We start from the raw sequence: 26,493 nt of genomic DNA on the forward strand, positions 1-26,493 counted from the left end.
TGGTCCTGTTCTTCAACTGCCCAGCTAGGTGAGACCATGTGAACATCCAAGTATGGCCGAGTCTTCACTCTCTCACCTAGTAAAGGAGGGCCACAATCCTGGCATTACCAACTTTAGGTCGTAGCTCTGCGCCTGGAAATCTGAACTTGGGTGTTGTGAATATCAGTAGTTGAAAAGAGAAAATGCCAACAGAGCCATAATTTACTGAGACTCCAAGGAAAGAAGATGCATATCAGAAGGCCTTGTCTGAGGGTCAGCTCTACATGCTGCCTGCCCTGTCCATGGGCAGCGCAGAAGATTGTTCTCTTACCTGCTTCCAAATCAGGGTCTCTATTCCTATATTCCATGTCACTTCTTGACCCCAAAGAAACTTGGAAGCTACTGTGAATTCTAGGGAGTATTAGGCAAAGGATGCCTTTTAAAATTACTCAAATTGGCTTAGTGAAATAAATTAGATTATGTTAATCCTTGAGGGGGTAAGCTGTAGAAGAATGCTGGAGCCACGGCAAGTTTTTGTTGTTTGTATATGACAGTGCCTCCCAGGACTTGGGATTTTAAATTAACATTCTCCTCTCACACCTCTTAGAGGATATCTAAATATAAAACACCATAGACTCCTCTTAGTAAAGACTCAGACAAATTTCTACATACTGTCAAGAGAATTGTGACTGAATCCTAGGAAATGCAATACTTTTAATCTTTAATCTAACTAAAGGGCTTAGGAAAGAATGGTCCCAAAAACTCATCCCAAATCATGTTAACATATATACCTGGTACCTTACCCATTGAGACACTAAGTGGTTCAGTGGATAGAGCACCAGGTCTGGAGTTAGGAAGACAGATCTTTTTTATTTCAAATCCACCCCCCCCCCAGACACTTACTAAGCTATGTGTGACCCTGGACAGGTCACTTAACCTTGTTTGCCTCAGTTTCTCCTTCTACAAAAATGAACTGGAAAAGCAGATGGCAAATCACTCCAGTATCTTTGCCAAGACAAATCCAATGGAGTCACAAAAAGGTGAACACAACTGAAAAAAACACTTGAACAACAAGAACCTTACCTGATGTACTAGTGGGTCCTTTCCTCTAGGGTTAGTGATCTTTCATTTGAATATAATATGACCTGCCATTTGATATATAATTAAAATATGCAAAGAAGAGCCAAATACATGAGAAACTTTTTTAAAGTTCTTAGCTCTCTAGGTAAGAAATGTCAAATGCCATCATAAAGTGCCTCTTACAAAGGTCTTCAACACATAACTTAGTAACTTCTATTGCATCTGGTTTTTTTCTAGCAATTTTCCCCTTTATCAGCTTTGATTCAGTCACTTAATTGCTACCACTTGGTGTAGGAGGAGTGAGCGAGACAGTTATTCCTATGCCAAATAAGTTTTAAGAGTCCTGGCCAGAAACTCCCAGAGCTGGAATGGAATGAAGAGGGACGCTGACACATTCAGAAAGCTAAACCTGATGGGGATGGAAACACCGTGAAGAGGGTTCCCTTTTTTATGTTAAATTAGAACTGACCACGGCGAGCAAGAGCTCAGATATGTAACATCATTGAAATCTCATTTAGCACAGTGTTCTAGTTTACTCTAATTGGGTTTCGTGATGAAAATGATTGTAACTGTCTTGGGAGCCGTTCCAGAAGCCCTGAAATACAAGAGAAACTATTGGCCAGGCCTCCTGGGGCCAGGGGGCACTTCCATCTAGGCCATCCTCTGGCTTGGTTTGGGCTGTGCCTTCCCTTCATCTGACCCTCACTTGCTAGGACTGGCCTTCCTGTTTTTGGGTGGTGTTTGTGGGTTTTTGTTCTAAATCTTAGTTCCTCTTGGCTTCTGCTAAGTGTATTTCATTTGAATTACCACGATGTGGCTTTCTGGTGTACACATGACTGCTCTCCATCTTCTAGACGTGGCAATGCAGTACCAGTGTTACATTCTCATTGGGTCAGCCTTTGTTAGAAACAACCGTGTGTGTGTGTGTGTGTGTGTACATGTGTGTGTATGTGTGTGTGCACGTGTGTGTGTGCTCCCACACTCACATATACCTGTAGGTATGTTGCTGTTTGTGCTTCCCAGGCTTCTCTCAGGATGATCCGATGGAGAGAAGAATTCCACTCTTTACTTCTCCAAATGTGATTTCTATACCTGTGTTTCTGTGGTCCTTAGCCCCTATACTCAAGACATTTGGGCTGAGGCAAGGCTTGGTATGTTTTAAAAGATCTATGAGTTCATCATTATGAGTACTCTGCAGACTGCAACCCTGTCTTCCATATCTTATCCCTTTCAGGAGTTACTGTGGCCAAATGAATTCATCAGATGGTGGCCAGTCAAGAGATTCTTGAGATACTAGGTTTGGCTGATCCTCAGTTGATAGGTAGACATTCTGTCACTGGGCTTGTGCCCAGTCTCTCTGGCTTAGTAAGACCTACCGGACCTTTGTGTTCTGCTGGGCTGCCTTTTGAGAAATTAGAGTCACTTGTTGGCCCATAATAAGGCATCACAGCAAAACTCCAGTAGAAGCTAGCATGATTAGTACAAACCTGGCAAGGGATGACCTAGTGGAAGCTGATTCCGAGAAATTCCAGGTGTAATTCCACTCTTATGAGCATAGTCAAGAGAGAAAGTTATGGGAATTTGAAGTACTTTACTCCTGAGATCTGAAATGAGGTTTCTGTGGAGCTTCAAAGGATCAGTAGATTATTAAGTAAATGGAGTGCTGTAAAAAGGCAATGTAAGAAACTCCTTAAGAAGTGATACCATTTCTGGGTAGCTAGGTGGCACAGTTAATAGAGCACCAGCCCTGGAGTCAGGAGGACTTGAGTTCAAATCTGGCCTCAGACATTTAGCACCTACTAGCCATATGACCTTGGGCAAGTCACTTAACCCCAATTGCCCTCCAAAAGCAAAAAAAAAAATGATATCATTTCTAAAGAATTTTTTAAAAGTCTTTTAATGTTTATTGTCAGTAACAAACATTTATTAAGTGCCTACTATGTGCTACACATTGTGCTAAGTTCTGGAGATAGAAAGGCAAAATTTCAGGAAGCTCACCATCTAATGGGGAGAAAACATGTAAAAATTTTGTATAAACAAGATAAATTGGAGATCAACAGAGGAGCTTATAAAGGACTTTCTATAGGGGATGAGATTTTAGCTGGGACTTCCAAGGAAGCCAAGAGGTAGAGATGAGGAGAGAACATTCCAGTGAAGATGCCCCAACATGGAGAACAGAGTGTCTTGTTTGTGGAATAGCCTGGAAGCTGGAACTGGACTGGAGAGGACTGGCAGGGAGTAAGATGGAAGAAAACTGGCACGGTAGGGGGAAGGCGGGAAGGGCAGGTTAGGAAGGGCTTTGAATGCCAAAACAGAAGATCTTCTACTTGATACTGGAGGTGATACAAAGCCACTCCAGTTTAGTGGGGAGAGTGTGTGTGTGATATAGGCAGACAGACATGATCAGACCTGCATTTTAGGAAGATTTGGCAGCTGAGTGGAAGATGCACTGGAGTGGGGAGAGATTTGAGGCAGGCAGACGTCCACCCAAGCAGTAGTCTAGGTGTGAGGTGATTAGGACCTACACCATTGTGGGGGCATGTCAGGAGAAAGTGGGCTGTATTTGAGAGATGTTATGAAGTTAAAACTGACAGACCTTGGCAGTGAGAGAGAGTATGGAGTAGAAAATGACACCTGGGTCTAGAGCCTGGGAGAATGATGGTACCCTCAGCAGTCATGGGGAATGTGGGCAGGGTTTGGAAGGGAAGATGAGTTCCATGTTGGACATGCTGAGTTTAAGGAGTCTACTGGATAGCCAGTTTAAGAGGTCTGATAGGCAGCTGGAAGGATGATGCTAGAGTCAGAGAGAGGCTGAGGCTGGAGAAGTGTCAGCACAAAGATGGAAACTGAATCCATGGGAGATGATAAGATCACCAAGTGAAAGAGTGCAGAGGGACAGCCCAGGCCTAGCTAGCCCCAAGGGCCACCCATGGTTAGCAAGCAGGACCAAGACAAAGTTCCAACCAAGGAGACAAAGGAGCAGTCAGAGAGGAGGAGGACCAGGAGAGAGGCGCATCCCAAACACCCAGAGAGAAAAGGGTGACGGACGAGGTCAAAGGGAGGAAAGGCCATCAGGTTTGTTGATGAGAGATCATGAATAACTTTGAAGGAGCAGTTTTGGTCGAATGATGAGGTCGTTATTGGACAAGGACCTGATAGAAATATAACCAGAAAACCTGCTACAAATTAATATTTAAAGAGGAGTGAAGGTCGGCAATATGACTGTAGTTCTGTCTCCTGAAGTTACTTTGGTTTCTGTTAACCTTACAGGCTGTGAGATTGGAAAGCACGTACCAGAACCGCACAAGGTATATGGTGGTGGTGTCAACCAATGGCAGACAAGACACTGAAGAAAGCATTGTCCTTGGGATGGACTTCTCCTCTAATGACAGGTATGGTGCTGAGCACAGAGAAACTCCTTTTTAAATAAGCTTTGCATTTTATATTGAAAGAGACATCCTCTTGCATGATTTAATTCCATGCATAAAACTGAGATGGGGGAGGGGTGGATCTTAGACACCACGTCTGGAGAGAAATGAGGCAGTGAAACCCATGGGGCTTGAAAAACAGCAACAGGCCTATTTTGTCTTCTGTGCCTCACGTGTCCTCTCTCCCCTTCTCTTCCCCCATCCTCCTTCCCCCACTTTAAGAAACAACCATTAACTAGTTAGTTCACGTTCCTAAGGAAAGTCGATTAGTCAGTTGTCTGCTTATGTCCATCCGTTAGAATTTCGTTTAGTTGAGCCACCAAACTGCCCGTCAGGCCTGACTCCTCCCTGTCTTCTGAGTGCAGCCTGCAAGCTCTCCTGGGGGCACTCACCTGGGATCATGAGCCTCAGGCTCTTTGTTGTCTTCCTCTGCATAGCTCTCTGGCCTGTGCTGCTTTTTGTTGCTCAGGCTTAGTGCTTTCCTTTTTTCCATTTCATTTTCTGGAGAAGCTTTGGGAGGGCTGTGGAATGTGGCTGCTAAGCAAATCTTTGCTGTCCAGATAGATAATAAGCCTCAGGAAATCCTGCCAGGTGTCTCAGCGCACAGACTTCCTGGTTTGAAACTAGAGTGGAACTCAGGGCCTGCTGGGGGTGGGACCCAGACCCCAGGAGAGCACTGCCACCCAGTGAGCTCAGCCAAGGCCACTATTTCCCCCAAAAGTATTGGTTTATAAACTTTTCATTCGAGTTAGTCCTGGAGATCCCCATTTATCCACAGCAGTATCCGTTTGGAAGCTGCTGGGGGGAGGGTCACCAGAAACACACAGCTATGACTTTTCCCTTGTTTATCATGCGTAACTCTGTATTACCTTTCATTTCATGCTGGGATACTATGCAGGGATTTTTAACCACCTACGGGCAGCTTTCTCCCATTAAGGTTTAAGAAGGGAGAAGCGTTTTCACCTTTTGTGTGACTTAGGCAAGTCAGCCAGTATTTGTCCTGTCCACCTCTCCCTTTCCTCAAGCTTGCCTCCCTTTCACACAATCATAGAACTCTGTGATGAGGGCTTCACAACCCTCTTCATCACTCCAGCTCTTCTCCCTTTGTTGATTCCCCACCCAGACCTGGGGAGCTCTGGAAAGGCCATCTCTTCGAAGCTAAAAGCAGCTTCTTTCCCAATCTGGTCTCCAGTTTCCTATCACCAGAGCCAGAGGGGATCAGTGGTGCCAGAGAAAGCAGTCAAGGGTCCAACCTGATCTCCATGACATTGCGCTGAGCTTCAGCACCACTCACAAGGAGGGCTCTCTAACATGTTCAGGGTAGCACTTCTTTCGTCTGGCTATGATGGGATTGCCAGAACCATATCCAGGAGCCACCATTAACAAGTGGGAACTTCTCTGTTCTGTGGGAGGAGACAGGAATGAGAAGAAGCACAATTAACTCAAAGAGCTGGGAGCTCCTGAGCTCTTCGTCCTCCTTGTGACTCAGCACATCTAGCGCTCCCCGGACCCCCGAAGTCCTGGCCCCCAGAGCACCAACACTAGGGCTGCAGGTCAGCCCAGCTCCATATCTATCTAAAGTCCTAGCAAAAAACTCACATCAATGTGGAAGCCTGAAGCCTTAAGATACTTTCAGCTGAAGGTAGAAGGCTGGTAGTCTAGGCCGATGGTGTCAAACTCAAATAGAAACAGATCCTGGTGTATTGACTTGGAAAACCACAAATTAAAAGTATCTGGGTTGGGTTGTATTTTTATTGATTTTGTTAACATTTCCCAATTACATCTGAATCTGGTTCGAGCGGCTCACGGTTTGACCCCTCCCATCTAGGATATGGCATTCCCAAGAAGCTTTTTAGGGCTGCTTCAGCAAATTAATTTCATCTACATGCAAGTTAATTGAGAGTTACACTGAATTTTAACCACTTAAAATTATTTTTTAAATGCAATATAGCCTTGGTTTCCACATGGCACTGCTCCAAATAGGGCTTCAGGGGGGACAAACCTGTAGAGTTTTGGGGTTGTCAGATTGCCTTCTCGTTAATGAGGAAACATACGTATAGAAAGACCTGAGCCTTATGAGGAAAACCCTCAAGGTAGACTGGATTTTACCATCGCAAAATACCTTACGTATTTTAAGTCAAGTTTCAGTTTCTTATAGGTGCCTCCTTCCCAGCATAAGAAGCTCACTCACTTAAACTGAGTCCTACAAACTGAGAGAATTCTCTGACCTGTTCATAGATCTCTGTCTCTCCCTCTCATGTCCTTCTGTCACACTCGGGCTCTGAACTTCTGCTGCTTCTACTATAGCTCCTTATGCTCTAGGGACCTTTAGTATTTATAGCCCAAGTTATATGTGTTGCTAGGGACCCTGCTAAGTACTCACTAAAAAGGCTCACTAAAAATAATCCCCCTCTACGTTGGGAAGCCGTTTTCAAAACACATTTTCCATGAGCTCATCCCGTTTAGGCAGTAGAAATAGTGATCAGGCTGTAGTCTGGCCTGGTAGCCGTGCCTCTGTGTAGCAGATTCTACTGTGAGTAAGTCATTCCAATCTTGATTTGAATCTCATGAGCTCTGGAATCACTGATAGTGGTGTTGAGTAACACCTGGGGCAGTGAGTGCAAGGAAAAACATGAGACTGAACACAGGCAGCCAGACCTTCATGAGCCACACAGCAGCAGGGACAGGTGTAAGGTTCCTCACTTTGGTTACCTTCTGTTTTTGAAGCAGGCTGATATCACACACACATACACACACACACCCCTCCCCTACTTTGGTTTAGAACTTTTAATTTGTTAAAGAATAAATCTCCCTCACTTGTAAATAAATAATCTCTAAGCACCCACAGTAGGGCACAGAATCCTTCTTAAACCAGGTATTGAGCAGTTATGGAGACACTAGCCCACCACAGACAGGGTTTTGGATCTCACTCCCAAAGGCCTAGAGGCAAATACAGTGGAACCATATTTGGTGGTTCACCCCTGTCTGGAGAACCTGTGTGGTTAATGGTCCGAACACGGACTGGGAGTGAGGATCTTTTAGCTGTCAGCCTCAGCCTGTTCATTAATGTAGTATTAGGTCCCTGGGGCCAGTTGCTTAATCTGTGTCTATAAAATAGCGATGATGACACCTTACTGGAAGGTTGCCCAGATTCATTAGCCTTTAGACACCATACATGGGCTTTATTTTTCATGCTGACATTCTTACCAAGTCTCAATCATGGCGGCAATTTGAACTCTCCACACTTGGCATCCCAGATGCTCTAAAGTTGTTTTCTTTGTGCATATTTTGTTACTCTACCCCCATGCCTACTAGCTACCCCTACCTCTCCTTTACTTTTATATGGCCTTCAGCTGCCATGCTCTGTGTGCCTCCTGGTATTAAAAATCACAGACTCAAAGGCTTTTGGGAAACACCAATGAAGACAGCCCTCAAAACTGACTAGAAAATGTAGCCTAGTAGTTTCTCTTCCTTGTTGGATGAATTTTCCAAGATCGACTGCTTTGAAATAGCAGGAAATGACTGGGTCTCTTGTTCCCACAGCAGCACTTGTACCATGGGTCTGGTCCTGCCTCTCTGGAGTGACACCCTCATTCATTTGGATGGTGATGGGTAAGAGCTTCCCCTTTTCATTATGCCCATGGGTGGGGTTCCATCTTACCGCACATTCATTCAGCTGAATGGGAGGCCCACTGTCCGGTCAGAACAAAAGCTCAATGAGTCCTTTTAAAACAGACTTTGTAAAATAGTGGGAAAAAATATATAACTTTCCAGTTTCTCCAATTCCTGGGCTTCAGACCAAAGGTTAAACATTGTATCTGTATAGTCCTTGTAAGTCTCAAAGCAAGAAAATGCCGCTCAGACGGCCAGAAGTTAAATCAGAGCTTGAGGGATTTGCAGTAGCCCAGAGGACGGTGGATCCTGCTTCTAGCCAGCATGTTGTTTCTCTGTCAGCTGTTGCCCTACTGTGTAACATTCTTCCTGTGCCAGTGACAACACACTCAGCAGTGATCCCAGGGTTATTAGAGGCCGTCCTAATAACAGGAAGCAAGAGACCAAGCTGCTTGCAGCAGCTCCCAATACCAGAGTTCAGTTTCTACATCTTAGAGGCCTTCCAAATTGTAATGCACACCAGGACAGTTTGTCCACCCCTACAGCTGGAAATCTCTGTTGACTGAGCTCTTTGCCCTGACTTGACTATGAGATTCCAATTGTTTTTCATAACATATAAAAAACAGCCACAGTCATTGCTCTGATAAGCTTTTTCACTCGAGCACTAGACTGTGATGGGTTTCCATGCAGATGCTGGCGTCTCTTCTGCCACACCACCTGTGCCAGGGTAGGAAAGAGCCTTGAAAAGCACCATAGGAGTAACCCCCTCTCCTCTGACTGGTGGCATTTGTTTTATTCTCTTTTCTCCTTAGTGGGTTCAGCGTTTCAACGGATAACAGAGTTCACATATTCAAACCCGTATCCGTGCAGGCAATGTGGTAAGATGTCTTTTTAAGTATCTGTTCGTGTGTTCTTGAGAGAGTGGCTGTGAGGAAGGGGCATCAGACATGGTAGCAGGCCGTGTACATGCTTCTCTTCCAGTGATGTTGTATGTGGTTGGCATGCTGAATGGTGAGCCACTGACCACCATTGCAGCATCAAAATCAGAGGCCCAGGTAGTGGTGATGAATGGAAGGAAGTGGTCACCTTAGAATCGTGGGTTTAGTGGGTGGGAAGAAACTTCAGTTTGTCAGATTAGAAGCCCAAAGAGGGTGTGACTTCCCCAGGGTAGCACAGTGACTGAGGAACAGAACCAGGCTAGACCCCAGGTCTCCCAAGCTCCTGGTTCAATGCTCTTGCCCATAGTACCTTTCCTGCTAGCCAATTAGCCATCATGTTTCAGGGCAGAGAGAAAATCTGGCAGTGCATTTTCCTGAGGTATATATTGTAGATAAGGAGGCCCTTTGAGCGCACCTTTACCTGAGAGGCAGCTGGTGGTAGAGTGGGTAGAGTGCCAGGCCTACAGTCAGGAAGATCTGAGTTCATATCTGGCCTGTGTGATCCTGGACAAGCCATTTCACCACTGATTGCCTCAGTTTCCCCAGCTGTAAAATAAGAATAGTAATAGCTTCCTGGGGTTGTTGTGGGGATTAAATGAGTTAATATTTGTAAAAAGCACTTGGCACAATGCCCGACACTTAGTAGGCACTGTATAAATGTTTATTCTCTTTCCTTCCCCTTCTAAACTTTAAGTACCTACTGACATAAACAAGTTTAGATTTGTACAATTGAAAACTCTATAGTTATTGAAAATTAGACCATCCCAAACTAGTATCCTGAAGGAACTCCTTTCTTGTTGTTCCATGTTTTCCAAAAAACAAATAAAGAGTGGTGGCTTGGTTTTGTAAGCCTCATGAATTAATCCTAGAGTGGAAGGACATGCCTTTCACTTCCTGTCCAGGCCCCTGCCTGCCCTCTGGTGGAAGCACTGTTGACCAAGGGGTTGGGGGGAAGGCCAGCCAAGCAAGAAACAAGAGCCTTAGAAACAGACCCAGGAGAGAGAATCTACCCTGGGTGCTCCAGTTGGCTGTGATCAGGTGATTAGGGGAAAGGGCTGATCTGAACCATTCACAGTCTTATCACTTCATGCAGTAATTGAGGCACAGGACACAGTTTCAGGGCCTGTGTTTGTAGCTGATTCTCACATTCAAAGGGATTCGTGAAGATCCATCTCCCGGAGTACACATAACCTGCTCTGACCAGTGCTAGTGGTGCTGCATCCACCCTTAGGTGCCAGACAGAGCCAAGTAACAGGCCTCTGCTGGAAGATCCCAGAACAGCTGCATTTTCAGCCTAATGGTTGGAGTGCACAAAGCTGTATTCTTTCTCAAGACCCTGTGGATTCAACTAGCAGCCTTGGGTCAGGCTTCTATGTCCTGTGGTAGACTGGCTGGCCCCAGCCCTTTTGGCTTTTTGGAGAGAGGCCTTTCTTGGTTTACTACACAAATTGGTTTCTAAATCAAAGTGTTGTGTTCCCCTAACAGGAAGGTAGCTATAGCAGCTTCTCAGAAGTCAGGTACATCCCAGCTGATGGGTACTTAAAGTAGTACCTGGAAGGACCTCCGAGGGGATGTTGTGCCAGAGTTGGTGGTTTTGGTTTTAAGTACATGCTCTGGGGTTCAAGAAACATGCCTCATGGAACCTGCAATTATCCCATTACAGTGAGCAAGAACTCTGTTGGGAGTCAGGGCATCTGACATGGCTTTACTAAAATTCTCTTGAATTTTACTTGAGCTTTGCCTTTTGTAACTAAAATGGGCTTCCTAACCCAGTTTGAAGTGGAAATCTGCTTCCCTTCTGAAAATGGATTGGCCACAGAAGTCTGAAATAGTCAGTGGTGTTGTGCTCCTCATCTTGGGAGAGAGACATGGCTGTCTGACCAGGAAGGTATTTCTGAACTGCAGAGTCCCAGGGCCGTCTTGTTAACTGACTGTCAGACTTGACTTTCTGGGTCCTGAATCAGCTTGTTTAATGGCTGTTCAGAAGAGCCAGAGCTGTTCCTCAGAAATAGCTCACATGTGTGTAGGTGGTTTAAAGAGGAGCTCTTGGAGGCCAGTGCTTCCTGGTAATGCCCAAGGTAATCCTCATGACTTGAGGCCTTGGATGGCAGCTCTTTGGGAACACATGTCAGTGTCCCAGGAATCGAAGGGATACTATTTTGGGGCAAAATTCTGAGACATTGGGAAATAGCCACTGCCTCCAGTCATTAAATCATCAAGTATCTTTAGTTTGGTGATGGCCCGGCTGTGAAATTGGACCCCACTAAGATACCACATGCTTTATGGGTATTCAGGCCAGATTCATCAAGGATGAGTAATGCATCACTCCCTTCCACAAGGTAAATAAAACTGAAGAGATATGGCATTGGGGTAACTAAATTCACAATGGAGGCTGTTTAGTCAGAATCCAAAATATCCAATGACTTTTGTATTGAGATGGTGTTTTTAAGTAACGGTTTCTCCAGGGTTTAAAAATTGATATTGTGGGCAGCTAGGTGATGCAGTGAATAGAGCACCAGCCCTGGAGTCAGGAGGACCTGAGTTCAAATCCGGCCTCAGACACTTAACACTTACTAGCCGTGTGACCTTGGGCAAGTCGCTTAACCCCAATTGCCCTCAAAAAAAAACTTGATATTGAATGATACTGATAAAATGAAACAAAAATCATGGCTGCAAAAAATCATTTGAAGGAACTGAGAATGTTTAAACTGGAGAAGAGAAGCCCTAGGGTGAATGTGAGTTCTGTTTTAAAATATTACTACTGTTGTCATATGGAAGTGGCCTTAGGCTTATACTGCCTGACTCCAGAGAGCAGAACTAAGCTCATTGGGTGGAAGTTCTGGAGATCCAGAACATAAGAAAGGCCTTCCTCACCATCAGAGCTGCCTCAAAACAAAAGGTGCTACTTGAGTAGGTGAGGAATTCTCTTTCACTGAAAGAGTTCAGGCAGAAGTTCGACACATGCTTGTCAGAAATGAGGAAGGAGGAAAGAGGCATCCTTCCAATGGGGCTGGGTCAGCAATCACTGCAGGTTCTTTGGTTCTAGGATTTGGGGAAATAAAGGGGACTAGATTATGGTTTATGTGAATCATCTCTTCTTCCTTCAGACGACCTCACGCCTCTGAGTGCTCATGTTCCAATATGTTTTTCAGGTCTGCATTACAAAGTTTACATAAAGCCTGCGAAGTGGCCAGAAGTCATAATTATTACCCGGGCAGCCTATTCCTAACCTGGGTGAGTTACTATGAGAGCCATATCAACTCTGACCAGTCATCAGTCAACGAGTGGAACGCCATGCGAGATGTGCAGTCCCACCGGCCAGATTCACCAGCCCTCTTTACAGACATGTGAGTCCTCTTGTTGCTGCTTAGTGACTAAATACCCAGCTGCTGGACCTCTTGGGCAATCTGCTGAAACCTGCATACCAACCCCTCTCAAAACAATATATTTAAATGCATAAAATAAAATACACAGGGTTACAAATATTGAAATGCCATGATTTTTTTTAAATTCAGAAAAAAAAACCACACGGGCAGGCTACGTGGCGTAGTGAGTAGAGCACTGGCCCTGGAGTCAGGAGGACCTGAGTTCAAATCTGGCCTCAGACACTTAACACAAAAACTAGCCGTGTGACCTTGGGCAAGTCGCTTAACCCCAATTGCCCTCCAAAAAGAAAAGAAAAAAACCCACAATGATCCCAGGTTAACAACCCCTTAGCTAGAGTATCATCATAAACCAGTCAGTCTATGCTTTAGGAAAATTGGCAATGTAAGGCAGAAGGCGTACATAACACCTATCCTGTATCTCTTGTCACATAGAAAAATCCCACCTCAAGAGATTTAGTGTTTTTCTCTCCCCTGAAGTAATGTTAATGATCTCTCTTATTGTGCAACATAGATTCTCAGCAACCTGGAAACTTACTTCATAGACTAAGTACCAAACATCTCATTTCTGAATGTACTGCCTATATAGTCTGTGATTATCCAAAAAGAGATTAGCCTAAAGTTTACTTGTATGCTTATATGTGCAGTGAGAGTTGATAACAATGCTTGTAGAAAAATATTTGCATTACTTGGTTTTCAAAAGATTCAGAGACACATTTACATGAAATAGCATTATTTTCATTATAAATCATTCTGTGTTCATTATTAGTAGACCCCCTAAAGACATCCGTCCACAGCCAACCCTTAGCCTATTTTAAGTTACTATAAGCATTTGAAAGAAAATAAATTTTATTTAATTCTCTAATTTAAACTTCAGACTGGCCTTTCTCCCATTAAGTGCAAAGCAGAAATTGCAATTGGTTGTAGGAAGAGCTAGAGATGTTAAAATGTCTCTGCTGCACCCTGAGTTGGATCAAGGCCCAAGGTAGAGCTAATGTTTATTTCCTTTATAGGTCAGTGTGTTGAAGTTTTCTATTAATATTTTGGGAGCTTTTTCAGACATAGTTACTGATAAGAAAATTCATCAGGATGTTTACTTGCTCTAAATTGGTCTTTGTGGGTTTGTTAAATGCTCTGTGGATGAGGGTTAGTGGCTCTTTGGCCTTGTGGACAGGATTCACCCTTGAGTTCCTGTAATTAAATCAAAATAGCTCACCGCTAGAGAAGACCTGATTACAATAAAAACCTGTTTGATCTTCAGAAGAATAAAAAACTGAAAACTCTAAGAATTCTAGAAAAGTAATAGATGGATGAAATTATATGTAGGAGTTGTGTTCTTGGTTGATGAGTTGGGGACCAGTAAGCAATTAGGGAGGGTAGTGTTTCTGAAAGTTAGGGAAATTCTAGAGTAATCTATGACCAAGGCTTTGCTCATGCAGAGGTAGTAGTTGTACACCAGGCAGTGTGCCCCTCCAGCGAGTACAGACTTGGATTCAGAGACTGGGGAATTGGGAATAAGGGTTCAATCCTAGAACCTCATCGATGACTATCTTGTCGTGGCGTTTTTGTTCAGCTGAACTTAGAGCTGTCACTGAGGAAATTGCTTTAAAAGCCAAGTGGAATGTCAGTAACTCTTCAGTCTCAAGTTTAACAGCTTCCACAATATGGCTCCCACCTACCTTTCCTGTATTTTTTCCTATTAGTCTCCATCACATATTCCCCATGACAGTCAAATTGCCATGTTTCTGTACTTTTGTACAGATGGTCCTGCCTGGAATGTCTGGAATACAACCTCGCCTTACCACTCTCTCTTAGAATCCCTCTCTTCCTACAAAGCACGGCTCATGTGCCACCCACAGGAGACCTTTCCCCTTTCCTTCCCCTTCCATATCTCTCTCTCTCTCCCTCTCTCTTTCTCTCTCTCTCTCTCTCTCTCTCTCTCTGTGTGTGTGTGTCTCTCTCTCCCTCTGTCTCTCTCTATCTATCCATCTCTCTCTGCCTTTCCCTCTCTGTCTCTGTCTCTTTCTCCTTCCCTCTGCCAGTCTCCCACCTCCCATGTCTATCTGTCTTTTTCTCTCACTCATTCCCTTCCACCAACACACATTGAGTTATTAGTACTTTTTCCTTTTAGAAATTCCTTTGGCATTACTTCTCCATGTATAGGTTCTGTCCCATTGGTAGAAAGCTCCTCAAAGGTAGGGGCTAGTTCATTTTGCATTTGTTCCCCTGTGCCCAACTCAGAGTTTCCACATGTTAAGAATTGTTCGGTTGAACTGAACTGGGATCCATTCCCTTGAGCCGGCTCCTGTAGTCTGTGTTTGACATCACCTTGGTGTCACAGTCTCATTAAGTGAATCCAAGGTCCACACCTGCCTTGAGTTGTAGCTTATATTTCCTTGCCAGTAAAAACATATTTTGAAAACTAAAATATCTCTCATTTGCCTTCCCTAAAGCCCCAAGTTAAATGGAAAAGCCTATCTCTAGAGTCACATTTTATCTACCTCTGAACCCTTCTGAAAAAACGTTCTTAGGAAACAAGGATAATGGCTGTCAGAGCTGATGTGAGCACTTCATTCAGATGTCTGAGCTTGACTCTTCCTCAGTGAAAGCCAAGAAGCATAAAGCAGGAGGTTATGAGTCTGGACATCCAGCTAGCCCATTCACACCAAAACCCAAGATTTCAGTAAGAAAAAGAAATAGCTGGCTGGCAGGTGCTGTTTTTTCCTGAAAAATCCTAGAGGGAGGTTCAGAATTTTAGTGACAAACTACTCCATAGAGACACTGTGGCTGAGTGTCAGAAAAAGAGCCTGGTTGTGAGCTGTCAGTCTACAGGTTTCATGGGAAACTTAGGAGCTGGAGCAGGAGGAAGCCTAGCTGTGGGCTGAGAGCGTCCATCTTCAGAGATTACTATGGCTATTTTTACAGCTAGTGATAAGACTGTCAGCAGCAGGAGTGGGCAGCATGCCTAAGGACTTAGTCCTTTTCCATTTCCATGTAAGGACGAATCCAGCTGATACCTTTCTTGGGTAGGTGGGGAGGAAAGACAAAACAGAGCCAGCCTCTATGTCTGGGTCCCTCCTGTGCACCACGACATAAAGGAGCATCACTGTGTTATGGTGCAGGGCACAGTCACATTAAGCCTGTTACTTGGCAAGCAGCTGGAGACACCCCCTTCCCTAGTCAGAGTTCCAAGAGTAATGGGGCGGCCAGGTAGCACAGTGAGTAAGAGCACCGGCCCCAGAGTTGGGATCCCCTGGGATCGAATCCGGGCTCGGACACTTAGCACCCACCCAGAAACACCTGGCCATGTAACCTTGAGGAAGTTCCTTAACCCCAATTGCTTAGGGGTGGCCAGGTAGCACAGTGAGTAAGAGCACTGGCCCCAGAGTCGGGATGACCTGGATCAAATCCGGGCTCATATACTTACCACCACACCCAGAAATAACTGGCTGTGTAACCTTGAGCAAGTTACTTAACCCCAATTGCTTTAAAAAAAAAAAAACTGATTTTCCCAAAGCACAGTCCTAACCCTGTCATTTCTCCCTTCTCAAAAAACTCCCTTGGTTCCCTATCACCTCCAGGAGCAAATACAAAATGCTCTTTTGACATTCAAAGCCCTTCATAACATGCCCCCTCCTACCTTTCCAGTCTTCTTATATCTTACCACCTGACACATACTCTCTAGGGACACTGGCCTCCTGTCTCTTCCATCAACAAGACCCTCTTCTCTCCACTCTCAGCATTTTTTCTGGCTTTCTCCCATTCCTGAAACCTGGAATACTCTCCCTCATCTCTGCCTGTTGCTTCCCTGGCTTTCTTTCAGGTCCAGCTAAAATCCCATCTCCTAGAGGAAGCCTTTCCCACCCCTCTTAATTCTGGTGCCTTCCCTCTTATTTCCTGTTTATTCTGAATAGAACTTGATGGTGTATGCTTGTTTCCTCATCGTCTCCCCGTTAGATTGTGAACTTCTTGAGGGCAAGGACTGCCTTTTGCCTCTTTTTGTATCCCCAGTGCTTAGCACAATGTATGGCATGTAGTAAGTGCTTAGTAAATGTTTATTGACTTTTTTTTTTTAAAGCAGTCGGGGTTAAGTAACTTGCTCAAGGTTACACAGCCAGTTATTTCTGGGTGTGGTGCTGAGTATCTGAACCCAGATTTGATCCAGGTCATCCCGACACTGGAGCCGGTGCTCTTACTCGCTGAGCCACCTGGCCGCCCCTTGTTTATTGACTTTTTAAGTGGGCAAGAAATCCAAAGGAAACCCAATGATTTTGTTCAAGTCCAGGCTAAACTGGACTGAAAAGTCTTCTTCTTCTGAGAGCTGATAAAGGAGAAAAAGCCTAGGTGCAGGGTCCAGTTCTGACACTGTTTGGCAGAGTGTGAGAGCCTCCGTGTCTTCCTCCGTAAGATGGGAAAATCGTGTTTTTAGTCTCTGCCTCTCAGGTTTGTTTTCAGGACAGAGCTTTGTAAAACACGGAAGGCTGACTCTCACTTGTTATTGCAGTTCTCTCACATTATTGTGTAAGCATCTGGGGCACATCTTCATGACCTTCCTGAAGGTCATGAACTTTCCTGAACTTTCATGAACCTTCCTGAACTTCACTCCCAGAAAGAAAAGGAATCCTAAGATCATAGATTTAGCATTGGAAGAAACCACAGAATTATCTAGTACAAATGTGATCTAATCTGGTTCTTCGTCTGAAGAAAGTAAAGCCAAAAAAGGTGAAGCAGCTTCTTATGGTCTTTCCAGCAGTGAATTGCAAAGGCAGAATCTGAACCTAGGAGAGGGTCGTGGTGGGCAACAAGTCCTTCCCATCTCCCCCAGAACACAGCCACTGAGAGATCTGTGCAAAAGCTAAGTCCAAAATAGCAGAGAACACAAGACGTTAGCCAGTGGGTCAGACTCGGGATCTAGCTACAGAAGAAGATCTGGGGGCAAACGAGAACAGGGGTAGGAGCTCATGATATGCTCACATTTACTCCCCCAGTGTCCAGAAGGTCCTTTCTCTTGGTTTTCCATGCCTTTGCCCTCCCTTGGTTCTCCTCCCATCTGACCACTCCTGAGTCTCCTTTGCTGCAGCTTTATCTAACGCATTCCCCAGCTCTGGAGGACGCTGAAGGCTCTGACTTGAGCCATCTCCTCTTTTCTTTCTATACTTGGTGATCTCATCCCTCTCGTGGTTCTATTATTATCTCCCTACAGATGACTCCCAGCTGAGTCTCCTGCACTCTAATTCCTCAACAACAAATGCCTATCAGACATTTGGAATTGGAGATCCCCTCAGTCTCTCCAATTCAGCATGTCCAAAACAGAGCTTATTCTCTTTCCTCCCAAACTTCCCTGTTATTCCCCAGCCTTTCTGATTCCCAGTTTGGGTGTAACTTCATTTCTTCACTCCCACTCACCCCATGTATTGTCAGCAGCCAGACCTTGTTATTTCTGTCATCTACATTGCCTTCTCTCTTCACACAGTCCCTTGTGCCACCACTCCTCCCCCAGGGTAGGGCCTCCCCCTGCCTCACCTGGACTACTGAGTTTATCTCCTAATTTAGTCTCCCTGCCTGGTCCCTTCTCCCTCCCAGCCACCCAAGTGATAGTGTAGGCAGCATGCATGCCCTACTCAGTAAACCCCAGTGCTTCCTGTTGGCCTCTCGGATCAAATAGCCATTTGCTGAAATCCTACCTTTCCTTCAAGGCCTAACTCAGATTTACTTCCTTTGTGAAGTTATTTTTACCTTGCCCTTCCTGCCTCCTAAGCATATGTTTTCTTTCTCTTCTCTGGAACCCCCAGAGCACTTGGCATATACTTGGCTCCCTCACCATGTTCTTCCTTATAGTGTGGGCATGGCTATCCTTGTACCATAGATTTTAGAGCCAGAAGAGACCTTGGAAGTAATTTAATCTCCTGATTTTGTGGAGGAGAAAGCGGAGGCCTAAAGGAGGGCATCATTTTCCTAAGATCATGCAGGGAGTAATGAGTGGGCCAAGGATTCAGACTCAGATCCAGCGCGTCCTCCTGTGTATTGTGCCCCCATCTCCTAGATCACACATGCAAAGAAAAAAAAAAACGTTATTTACAACACTCATTCCTGGGGCGGCTCGGTGGCGCAGAGAATACAGCACCAGCCCTGGAGTCAGGAGGACCTGATATCAAACCCGGCCTCAGATGCTGGACACACTTACTAGCCGTGTGACTTTGGGCAAGTCACTTAACCCCAGTTGCCCTCCAAAAAGCAGAAACAAAGCAAACAAACAAAAAACATCCATTCCTTGAAGTGAGCTGGAGAACATTCTACACAGTTACAGCAGTGGTGTAGTGATGGCCAACTGTGAAAGACTTGGCTACTCTGATCAATACAGTGATCCACAGCATTTCCAAAAGTCTCATGAAAATGCTCTCCACCTCTAGAGACAGAACTGATGAACTCTGAGGACAGATCGAAGCATTTTTTTTTTACTTCTTAAAAATTTTTCTTGTCCTTTTTTATTTTGGGGGCAATATGACTTAATATGGAAATATATTCTGCAGGACTTCACATGTATAATGGGTATCATATTGCTTGCCTTCTCAGTGGGGTGGGGGAGGGGCCGGAAGGAGGGAGGGGATTTGGAACTCAAAATTTTTAAATTAATATTAAAAAAACAAAGATAAAAACATTAATTTTTCACCTCCTACCTCTGTAATCCAATGCACTCCAATACCTCGTCAATTTTGTGGTGTTTACCAAATCAGCCTCTATCTCCTTTGTTGATCTCCATCTCAGTGATCACCGTTTCCTCTCTTTTCAGCCCTACTGAACGAGAACGCACAGAAAGGTTAATCAAGACCAAACTAAGGGAAATTATGATGCAGAAGGATTTGGAAAACATCACGTCGAAAGAGGTGAGGGAGGGAGTAGGATCCATGTGGTTGCTACACTTGTGCTTAAAGGATAGAGTGACAAATTAGGGGATGAGGAGCGGTGTTAATGGTGGTTATAGGATGAATGATGAGGCTGAGAATAAATAGGGGGCTATACAGCATGTAGTAATACAATTCAATACTATGTAGACATAGAATTTACCTGTTTGGGTCTCTGCCAATAATCGGGAAGAGCTGTGGAAAAGCATTAATCAAAAAATACAAAGTACAAAATAAAATGTGCTGGGTACAGATTGTAAATCAGGTGTCTTTAGTTTGTGCTTTATTTATTTATTTTTAAAGCAATTGGGGTTAATTTAACTTGCTCAAGGTTACATGGCCAGGTGTTTCTGGGTGGGTGCTAAGTGTCTGAGCCTGGATTCGATCCCAGCAGTGTCATCCCCGACACTGGGGCCGGTGCTATTACTCACTGTGCCACCTGGCTGCCCCTAGTTTGCTTTATTATAGAGAGGCTAAATCCTATTCTATAATTTTGCATTTGAGTTATTGTATTTTGCCCTGTTTGGTTCACTGCTGGCTCTGGAATGATTGGAAAGTCCTAAGAGAGAAAACCTAAGCCTCTAAGGATGCACCTCCACAAGAATAGGGGTTCCATTCTCTTGAAGCATTTCCTTAGCAGACAAAATTGGGGGGGGGGAGGGGAGTAGAAGGAGTTAAATTGATTGTTTGAAATGTAACTGCAACTGGAATAATATGAATGTGTAGGAGGCATAAAACCCTGGTGATTGGTGCTGTCCCTGGGGGGGTCATACCCCGAATCATGTGCCTCTGACCAATGGAAGACTCACCAGTAGTAACTTGGTGTTCACCCCTTAACATCCATGCTGCCTTTGCATCTTTCCCTCTACCTGTAGGACTTAGTCAACACCAAAGTCAGTAGTCAGAGCACCATAGTATATGCTTATGGGAATGTAAACTGTGGGATGGCTTCTCTTTCATGGAGCTCAAGTCTAGTGGGCATATCCCAAGGGCATGTCCAGTGGGCCTATATAAACATAATTTAGTAAGCATACAAATAACGATTGTGCAAATGTTGTGTAGACACCAATTGTATCAGTGTAAGAGTTAATATGTTGAAAGAGAAGACAGAGTGATAAGTGGTTAATTAGTTTTGAGCTACAATTTTAATTAAAAATATAAGAATCTGTGAACCCCATTCTCTTCTCAGATACGAACAGAGTTAGAAATGCAGATGGCGTGCAACCTGCGGGAGTTCAAAGAGTTCATAGATAATGAGATGATCGTGATCCTCGGACAGATGGACAGCCCCACCCAGATCTTTGAGCATGTGTTTCTGGTACGTGCCACTCCTGCATCCCTGGTGCTTGTAGGACTCTAGCCCCGCCACAGGTCTCAGGCAGCAGGCTCACAGAGGGGTTCTTCTGCATCTCTTCCACATTCTGGACATGCCTAGGGCTGGAGACATGTGCACGGGAATCTCCCTGGAAGGTGAAGCTTGATGTGCTCTTTAAAACCCAGAAACCATGAGCTTCCTGGTACAATGCCTGAGCTCCCAGTGATGCGGGACCATGTTATAGCCACCATTCAGGTGAGCTGGGCACGTGCCCCAGCACATTCTTTTCCCAAATGTTAAGTATCTTCCACTGTGTTATCCATGGCAAGAGGAACCACATGATGGAAATCCATAGATGATCCAAAACAATTATTTTAAATTTTGCCTCCTGCTACAAAATCTTCTACTAGAAATTCTAATAAAGACCTACATGGGCTAGTTTAAATTTTATTTCTTTTACAAGCATTGAAATGACTAAGGATAAAGAATGATAGGATCATAGCCCTAGAACTGGAGGAGTCCACAGGGGACATCTGTTCTAATAGCCTCATTTTACGGATGGGGGAATGGAAGCCAGGGACCTCCTAGTGACCACCTATGGTCACATCAGGAGAACCGTGAACTTGTATACTCTGACTACACAGAGCTGGGAGCTATAGAAGAGAGGGAAGAAGGATGGCACTTACATATTGTCCCCACCCTGAATAATTCTGCGGTGGTGCCCTGAGTTATGAGGCTGAGTCTCCCCTGGAGAGTTAAGTGTCTGCCTCATGGAGTTAGCCCTGGAACACTCATGAAAAAGGAGCGCCCTGGAAGAGGACGGGGGAGGGAGGGCCTCCACCCCCTCCTTTAATATTGTCCTATGTTTGTTGCCAATTGTGAATGCAGATCCCACTGCAAAACTTGCCATTGACCTTTCCATACATGAGGTGCCTGGCTTTGTTGGCCGTTATGCCTACTTCCCTCAGGGGATCAAATTCCCTGTTCTTTTGAAAGACTCCATACAGTTTGGAAAGAATCTGTGTGTTCTCTCTAGAAGGCTCCAAAAGGCCCTGCCCCTGTCCTCTGTACACAGCCCTGCCACAGCTTCCACAGTAGACGTCTCATCTTCCAGAGAGGATCCAAGGCCAAGAGACTGGAAGTCATGCCCATCCAGAACTGGAATTGTGACGGCCTCACAGCCGACCTGGGAAAGAACGAATACCAGATATGGTCAGATCCTGAGTCATAGCAGCCATCCAGGAACCTCCAGGGCCACCAGCTGCCCCATTGCGATGTAGGGGGACTGGAATCAGTACTTAAAAGGCAAAAACAAAGCTCTTTCCAAGACAGACACAAAAGATGCTTAATAAGAGTCCACATTCCCCAGAACTGTCCAGGTTACAGAATTCTTCCCCTCTGATAGCCCTGGAGGCCAGGCAGGTTTTATATATTTTATTTTCACTACCCTCTAACTGAAATCCAGCATTTCCCTCAAGTACAGATGTTGTCAGAAGACCACAGCAGTGTCACCAGGCTGCTGCCCAAGAGGTCCAGGACACAAACAAGGGAAGAACCCTTGCTCTGGATCAAGAGGAAGCAGAACCAAAATAAAATTCCATGTCACATAACATTATTCTGAGAGTAGATGACTTGGAATATTTTAAATATACTCCTTTTTCGGGAAATATTACTGATGAATCTTGAAGCTTCACAGTTTCCAACGAAATAGTGTGATCAGATTGCCTTGTCTTCTGTGATGGGCTCACTCTCAGTCATTTCTTCTTCTCACAAACTTGCACTGATCTCTGTTCCAAGCACTGCACGTTGGCATATGGTAGAAATAGCAGAGGATCTGGCCAAGAGCCTCTTTACTGTCTTCTCGTGGCTTCTGCTGGCTTAGGTGACCACCAGCCTCCCGCAGAGCTCGATGTCCTCGTAGTTGTGTTGCAGCTGCTTTTCCCTGCCAGGCAGTTCCCTCCTTTTTGGTTCTGCCACATCATCTCTCCAAAGGGTTCTCCTTCAGATCATCTGTGCTCCTCTGGGTTTCCCAGAAACTGACAGGGAAAAGACATCTTCTTCCAGCTGTAAGTTGGGGTGTTAATTTTCTGTAAGGGCAATTCATCTTGTGCACAGCTGCTGTTCAGGGAACAGGCCCGACCTGGGACAAGTGAGGTAGCAGCATTTCTCCATCCTGTTGGAAGAATGTCTGTTTCTGTGGATTCATGTAGAAAAGTATATTTGTGTGGAAAGGGTTTGACTGGTATGAAGAGTGAACTTGAAGGAAATGTGCAGGTGGTGGAGATTAGGAGGAAGCCTGGTCATCTTCAACAAGAGAAGCTTCTTCAGACTCTCTCCTGAGACACTGGAGCTGGAAGGCTCTGCCCAAAGTCAGCCTCCTGGGATGTCAGACTTGGTAGCAAAGCTGCAGAAGAAGAGGAAAACATCCGCCAAAAACAAATGGCTTCTGGACAGTGTGGGCAAGGCCCAAGAAAATTGGATACTGTGAAAAAAGAGACAAAGTCCCTGAGGCAGAGTACTCTGTGTGAAGATCAACAAAGGTGTCCTCTCTGGAAGGCTCCTAAACGACTCTTACACCGAGGGCACCTTCCCTGCAGAGAGTGGATGGGAGATGAGTCAGTAGATGGAAATGCTGGAGTGCAGTGTGGCTCCTTTGCCCCTTACCTGGAAACAGAGGCATAAACCTCCCTCCAAGGGAGCAGCCATTGGGCAGCAGCAACTTGTGCCTCGCTTCATGGTACTTCCTATCCTGAGAAAGAGAAAAGGATGAAGAAAGGGCTTTCCTGGCCATCTCCCTGCCAAGATTGCTGCCATGGCCTTGGCATAAGAGTTTTGAACCTGGTTTGTGGCTTGACCAGCAGCCTGGAGAAGCCCATGGACCCTTTCTCAGAAGCAGGTGCTTAAATGCACAACTGGGTTATGAAGAAAATAAATTGTATTGAATTACAGTCCATAGACAGGAAGACTGAGGAAGTGCGGCGTAGCAGTGGGGCTAACTAATAACTACAGGAGTGGTGAGTGTAAATGATATTTTGAGATATCTGCAATGACAGTCATTTCATATGAAAATCTGTGATTTCTGTTGGAGACCAAAGCCATAGGTGGTACTAAAACTAGGATAGTTTGTTGCCTACATTTGTAATTGAAAGAAACACTGCATTTCTGCTAAAGATAGTAAAAATAAAGATATCTTTTTTTCCCATCCAAGCTCCAAATCCCCTGAAACCTATCCATACTTCTTTTGGCTGGGGTGAGAGGGGAATGTGGTCTGTAGATTCCAAGTCAAGAACCTCCATGCGTCTAGCCATAATGGGATGCTTCATATGGCTGGTGCTATCCGTCAAGTACTTCTGTGGAATACCGTTTGGGATGCCCTTCTTGGATTGGCTAGAAAGGTTGAGTTTTTAGAATAAATGCTTCCTACGGCTGATGTTTTAAGAGTTTTCTCATTAAGGGAAGAGAGAGAAAAGATGGAAATTGCACATTTTAAAATTGAAAGTGTCCTGAGGTTTTCTGCATGGCCCTTTGTGAAGAAGGTGAAAAGCTCCTTGCATAGTTCTCTTGAGAGTGAGGCAAATCCTGCAGCCGAAGTATATCCAACACGTGGCAGGCTGGGTCTGTGGGAGGGCTCCCCCTGGAGCTGACCCCAAGGTAGCCCCATACCCTGGGCAGCACAGCTCTGGCCTGGCTTCATTTAGTCATCAGCTCAGAACACTCAGGGTCTTCTCATCTTCTATCCTATTTTGTTTTCCTGATGAACTCACAAACCATTTCCAATTAATTCTGTCAGGCAGCTGAGCAGTGCTGACTTTCCCTGTGATGAATTTCATCCTGCTTACTCTTATTTTTAGGAGCTTGGTTTCTGAACCTAGTGAGGACTGGGCTGTCGTATCTCCCTGCCCCCTCATTTCCTGTGACTTAGTTATTTTATTTCCTGGTGCCCTTTGCCGTTCTTGCTTTCTTTTTAAGTTAGTTGCAGTGCCAGTCTAAGATTATACGCGCACAGCCGCCAAGACCATTTTCAGTCTTTCTGTACAAGTCAAGTGAACCCAAACCTGATAGGAAAGGTGGGGTTGTCCATCTCCCACTGGCCTCTTCCCAAAATGGAAACTTGAGTAGAGAGTTGAGATTGTTTCCTAGCAAACCTCTCCCACCCTCAAGCTAATCGAACTCTCTTCCAGGTTGCAACACTTCTTATTGCAACACTTAGACCTACATCTGAGTTAGTCTTTGTATTTTGAAATATTTGCTGTTTCCTCTCACTTTTCCCATTATAACTGTCCTTTCCTGTTTTCCGGGAGGGGTAATTTCCCCTTAGTAGCAAGTGAGATTGCTTAAGCGCAGCCATGCCATCTGCCATCTTTACTATCAGGACTGTGTTGCTGCAGTTTTGTTTCTTTGGGGTCTAACTTTACCTATTTTTGTCATTTTGATTGTGCAGGGATCAGAATGGAACGCCTCCAATTTGGAAGACCTACAAAACCGAGGGTAAGCCCCCAATCAGACGCAGCCCTGTGCGGACACTGGCACCCGTCTGGCCCATCCCATCTCCTGCTGCTCCCAGCTCATACTTAACACAGATATCTATGTAGCTTAAAAAAGAGAGGGTACAAACCTTTGAGGTTACAGAAGGAAAAAAAATTTGTGGGGTGGACTAAAATGATTTCAGAAAGTAAAATGCTTACCTCTTTGATGTCATTTCAAATTAAATATCACCATCATATTCCTTCCTTACTTAGGATTATAAGAACAAATTTTTAGAAACTAGGTTATAAGTTTTGTAAATGACCAATAGATAAGCTTCTGAAATAGGGGACATATATCCACCCTGTGTTGAGACATGTACTTCTAAGTAGTAAGGAGATTTGTATTTTACCAAAAAAAAAACAAAAAACAAAACTGGACTAGATTAAGTAGACAAGAAGCAAATGGCTCCCCATCTTCCCTTGTTATTTTCCTAGTTGGTGGCTACTAGACATTAGTGGAGGAATTGCCTGCTTCAGGATTGGATTTGGGATCTCTGACCACCAGTGTCCCCTCCAGTTTCTAAAATTCCCTAATTTCTCCCTGACTTCCAGGATAGGGGTCAGATCAATCGTCAAAGAGGAGAAAATGGTGCAGAGCTCTTGAGGGCCGTTTTTCTAGACGGAGATGTGAGAGATCGCTGGCTGGTCTCTCCATAGGCTCCAGCATTCACTGCTGTCATCATCATCAGAAAACCCACAAGAAGAAGCCACCCCCCCCTATTTTCCCCCAAGGAAAGATTTCCTGAGAGCTCAGGTGCACTAAGAGTTACTAGAAAACCATCCCACCAAGCAGAGAAATTTTGGGAAACACCCGACTGAGCAGACAGAACAGAGAGGTTGTGAAGGATCGGTACAGACCACTAAGAGATCATGTAGAAGTGCAGTAATGAATGAGCAGACCTCCGTTGTGTGGCTTGCCCAGGGCAGATGGAGAGAAGATGGCAGCAGCAGAGAAACTGGGAGGCACTGGAACACTGAGGCTCCATGACCTCGAGCAAGTCTCTGGCCTCAGTTTCTTTATCTGTAGAGGAGAAGACTAGGTTACCTCCAAGTTCCCTTCCAACTAGACAGAACTCTCTTGATCCTATGAACACTTATCCATAGACAAATCAGGTGATGAGCATTTTTTACATAGTGCCTGCTATGTCCTCAGCACTAAAGATGCAAAGACAAAAATAAGGCAGCCCTTGCTCTCCAGGAGCTGATATCATGGATGCAGTCTGAGTGTCCACAGAACAAGGGCTGCCCAGAAGAGGAGGCAGGGAGGGTAGGAGCTGTTGGGAGGGATCAGGTCCTTCACCCTCTAGGGGAGAAACTCTAAATGTGGGTT

General features: G+C 44.9%; 1 protein-coding gene across 5 annotated transcripts in view; it reads left to right on the plus strand.

Moving 5' to 3' along the window:
• The window catches only part of SSH2 (slingshot protein phosphatase 2), a 251,025-nt gene that overhangs the window by 200,392 nt on the left and 24,140 nt on the right, over nt 1–26,493 (plus strand). For 4 of the 5 annotated variants that reach the window (XM_069089757.1, XM_069089758.1, XM_069089755.1 and 1 more), the window contains 7 exons: nt 4,330–4,451; nt 8,031–8,099; nt 8,912–8,977; nt 12,190–12,384; nt 19,211–19,304; nt 20,512–20,640; nt 25,079–25,125. In XM_069089757.1, coding sequence (XP_068945858.1) covers nt 4,330–4,451; nt 8,031–8,099; nt 8,912–8,977; nt 12,190–12,384; nt 19,211–19,304; nt 20,512–20,640; nt 25,079–25,125 — 722 coding nt within the window. The remainder of the gene's footprint in view (nt 1–4,329; nt 4,452–8,030; nt 8,100–8,911; nt 8,978–12,189; nt 12,385–19,210; nt 19,305–20,511; nt 20,641–25,078; nt 25,126–26,493) is intronic. The other variant, XM_069089756.1, reaches the window with a different exon arrangement.

Source organism: Petaurus breviceps, unplaced genomic scaffold, assembly GCF_028583685.1.
Source record: "Petaurus breviceps papuanus isolate PSGF00001 unplaced genomic scaffold, PetGlider_PUasm1.0 186, whole genome shotgun sequence".
NCBI lineage: Eukaryota > Metazoa > Chordata > Mammalia > Diprotodontia > Petauridae > Petaurus > Petaurus breviceps.